Source organism: Neopelma chrysocephalum, unplaced genomic scaffold (genome assembly GCF_003984885.1).
Source record: "Neopelma chrysocephalum unplaced genomic scaffold, ASM398488v2 Primary Assembly neopelma1_61b, whole genome shotgun sequence".
Lineage (NCBI taxonomy): Eukaryota > Metazoa > Chordata > Aves > Passeriformes > Pipridae > Neopelma > Neopelma chrysocephalum.
Genome location: NW_020897717.1, coordinates 5,377,453 through 5,379,952, shown reverse-complemented (window position 1 = coordinate 5,379,952; position 2,500 = coordinate 5,377,453). Strand labels below are relative to the sequence as shown.

Below are 2,500 nucleotides of genomic sequence, written 5' to 3'. Positions count from 1 at the left end.
TAGAATTAATGAATAAGCCCATCAAGAACTGCATTACAGCCTTGCACTTATATAAACCTTCAGGTAAGATTATGATATTTCAGATGTCTGAAACAGTTGTCGATCTTAAATACCAAATATAAGCAGTAGTTAGGCTGATTAGGGATAAACTTCTAGCCTTTGTTCTAAAGTTCCTTGCTTAGTGGAATTAATTCAGGCCTTAAATCTCACTTGAATATAATTTATTTAGTACAGCAATATGGGACCTCACTTTTTTTATAAGTAGTGTTCAACTATTTATTGCATGAATTAGTTTGTCTACAAACTGACCAACTCCTGATAATATTTGACATACGGTTCCATACCTGTGATAGTATTTGACATTAAGATATTTTTGTAGTTATTAAATGTTTAATCTTTAGTAGTATCATTTGTACCCAGAAATATACTTAAGCAAGCACTGTCAGTATTTTAAAAACGCTTTCATAAAGTTTGCTCACTTTATCCATTTTTTATTTGCAGTTGAAAAAAGAAGAAAAAGATACATATGAGGAAAACCTCCATTACCCTTTTCTTCTCATTTTAACCAAACACAGATAGAAGATGACACCTTTTTTTGTTTTAAGATGGACTACTGAAAATTAATCCATGTATGTGAATGGTCAGAGAGGGGGGAATGTTCATTTTCCCCCACTTATGTTCCTGACTCATCATTCTAATCTAAATTCTGAGGAAGATATTGTGGCTTGTTTTACAGAGTGTAAACATTGAGACATCTTTTTTGTATCATTTTAGAACTTATTTTTCCAGTTATATTCCAGCCTAAAACTGATCAGACTTCACATTCATGCATTAACAAAGGTGTAAAGCTGGCTTCCTTCTCTTTTGTGCCTTTAAACTTGCATGTACTTTTTTAATTTGTTTAAATGCTATTTTTGAGGTGTATTTGAAAATATATGAAAAATATACTTTGTGGGCTTATATAACTGCTTGTACAGAAGTGAATCCATTGACATTTAACTAGTAAGGAAATAGTTGTCTTAAGATCTTTTAAAAGTGCACCTATTGAATACTTGGATTTTTCTGCTTTTTTTTAATTTCACTGTTGATTTTTCTATTCATGATTGAAATGTCCTCATTTGCTTCAGTGTTGAAGGCTTTTTTTCTCTATGTATGGGTATATGTTTTTTTCCAGCAGGACTTTTCCTCCTGTAGATGTATAAGAAATTATGCATCAGACAAAAGCCTCATAAACTGACCATTTGTCCTTTGGACACAATAGCCTGCCCAGCCCCTCTGCTCCTCCTCTCCAATTATGTGTGATTAGTCTCAGTGTGTTGTGTCAAGAAGGGGGAGTGTGCTGAGTGCTTATTATCTGTTTAGGTACAAGAAGAGCACATTTAGGTTCTGACTATGAATGGAAAGTGAGCCTTTATCAGGACTAAAATCTAAATGCTACTATCCTAGAAAGGGCTTTTAAAAAAACACATCTTTTTTGATAATATAACAGCCAAAGGATTTTATAGTGTAAGAAAACTATCTCCCTTGAATTAGTTTATATTGGGATATATTGTGGCCCACATTTTGGATAAACATTTAATATGATTTTTCTTGTTGTTGGAAAGACAAAAATCCCACAAAGAAACAGGAGCGATATCTGATTTTCTTAACAGTTTAACAGACCATTTTAATGACTTCTCAGTAACAGTCTCTAAAACCACGACACTTTTAAAATGTTGAAAAAAGAGAGAGAGGCAGAGGCCATGACTGAGAGAGGAAGGTACTAGATGCAAGCAAGTGTGGAGAATCATGCTGAAGTACATTAATTAAAAGAACTGCAATGCAGGAATAAGCGTTCTTCCATATGTAACAAATTGGACAGTACATAAACCACAAGCTTGTGAAAGTTCCTTTCTCTTCGTTCTTCTTCTCAAACAAATTTCCTCACTACCGGTTTGCATGTCCTTATATTCAGTACTTTTTATGCTCCATTAGAGCACCTAGATGGATCTCAGAAGGCATAGGTCAAGTCGCAGTTAGATCATACATTTCTTTCTCACAAAAACTTGAATTGCAATGCCAAGTGATGGGCTAACATCACAATAACAGCAATTTATTCCTCTTTTGATAAAAAGCAGCCTATTCTCGGTGTTAGATAAAGACCAGGGGCAATGCAAACCAACCATTTATCCTAGAACTGAGTACTATGTCCCTGCTATAGCTGGTATGAGTTTCATATTCAAACTCCTGTTGGAAAATACTTGTCTAGTAAGAAATAAAAAGCATTTAGGAGTGATTTGAAATTACTGTGAAGATGGCTTTAGTTTAATTAGTTTTGTTTTGTTTGTCCCACACAGCATTGCATTTGTTTCTCTAAAAACATGTACAAGGACATCTTCATAATCAACAAAGTAGTGTGAAAAATAGCTCAATATTAAAATTTGTGAACCTTTTATTTTTGAGAGGGCTTGAATGTCTGCTGTACAGTAATCTAATAAAGATCGTTAGTTGCCAAAAATAG

General features: G+C 33.7%; 1 protein-coding gene across 1 annotated transcript in view; it reads left to right on the top strand.

The window, feature by feature from the left end:
* Window positions 1–2,500, top strand: part of CAMKMT (calmodulin-lysine N-methyltransferase) — a 217,984-nt gene that overhangs the window by 212,680 nt on the left and 2,804 nt on the right. The window contains exon 11 of the mRNA XM_027681985.1: window positions 502–2,500. This exon is cut by the window's right edge and continues 2,804 nt beyond it. Coding sequence (XP_027537786.1) covers window positions 502–579 — 78 coding nt within the window. The 3' untranslated portion in view covers window positions 580–2,500. The remainder of the gene's footprint in view (window positions 1–501) is intronic.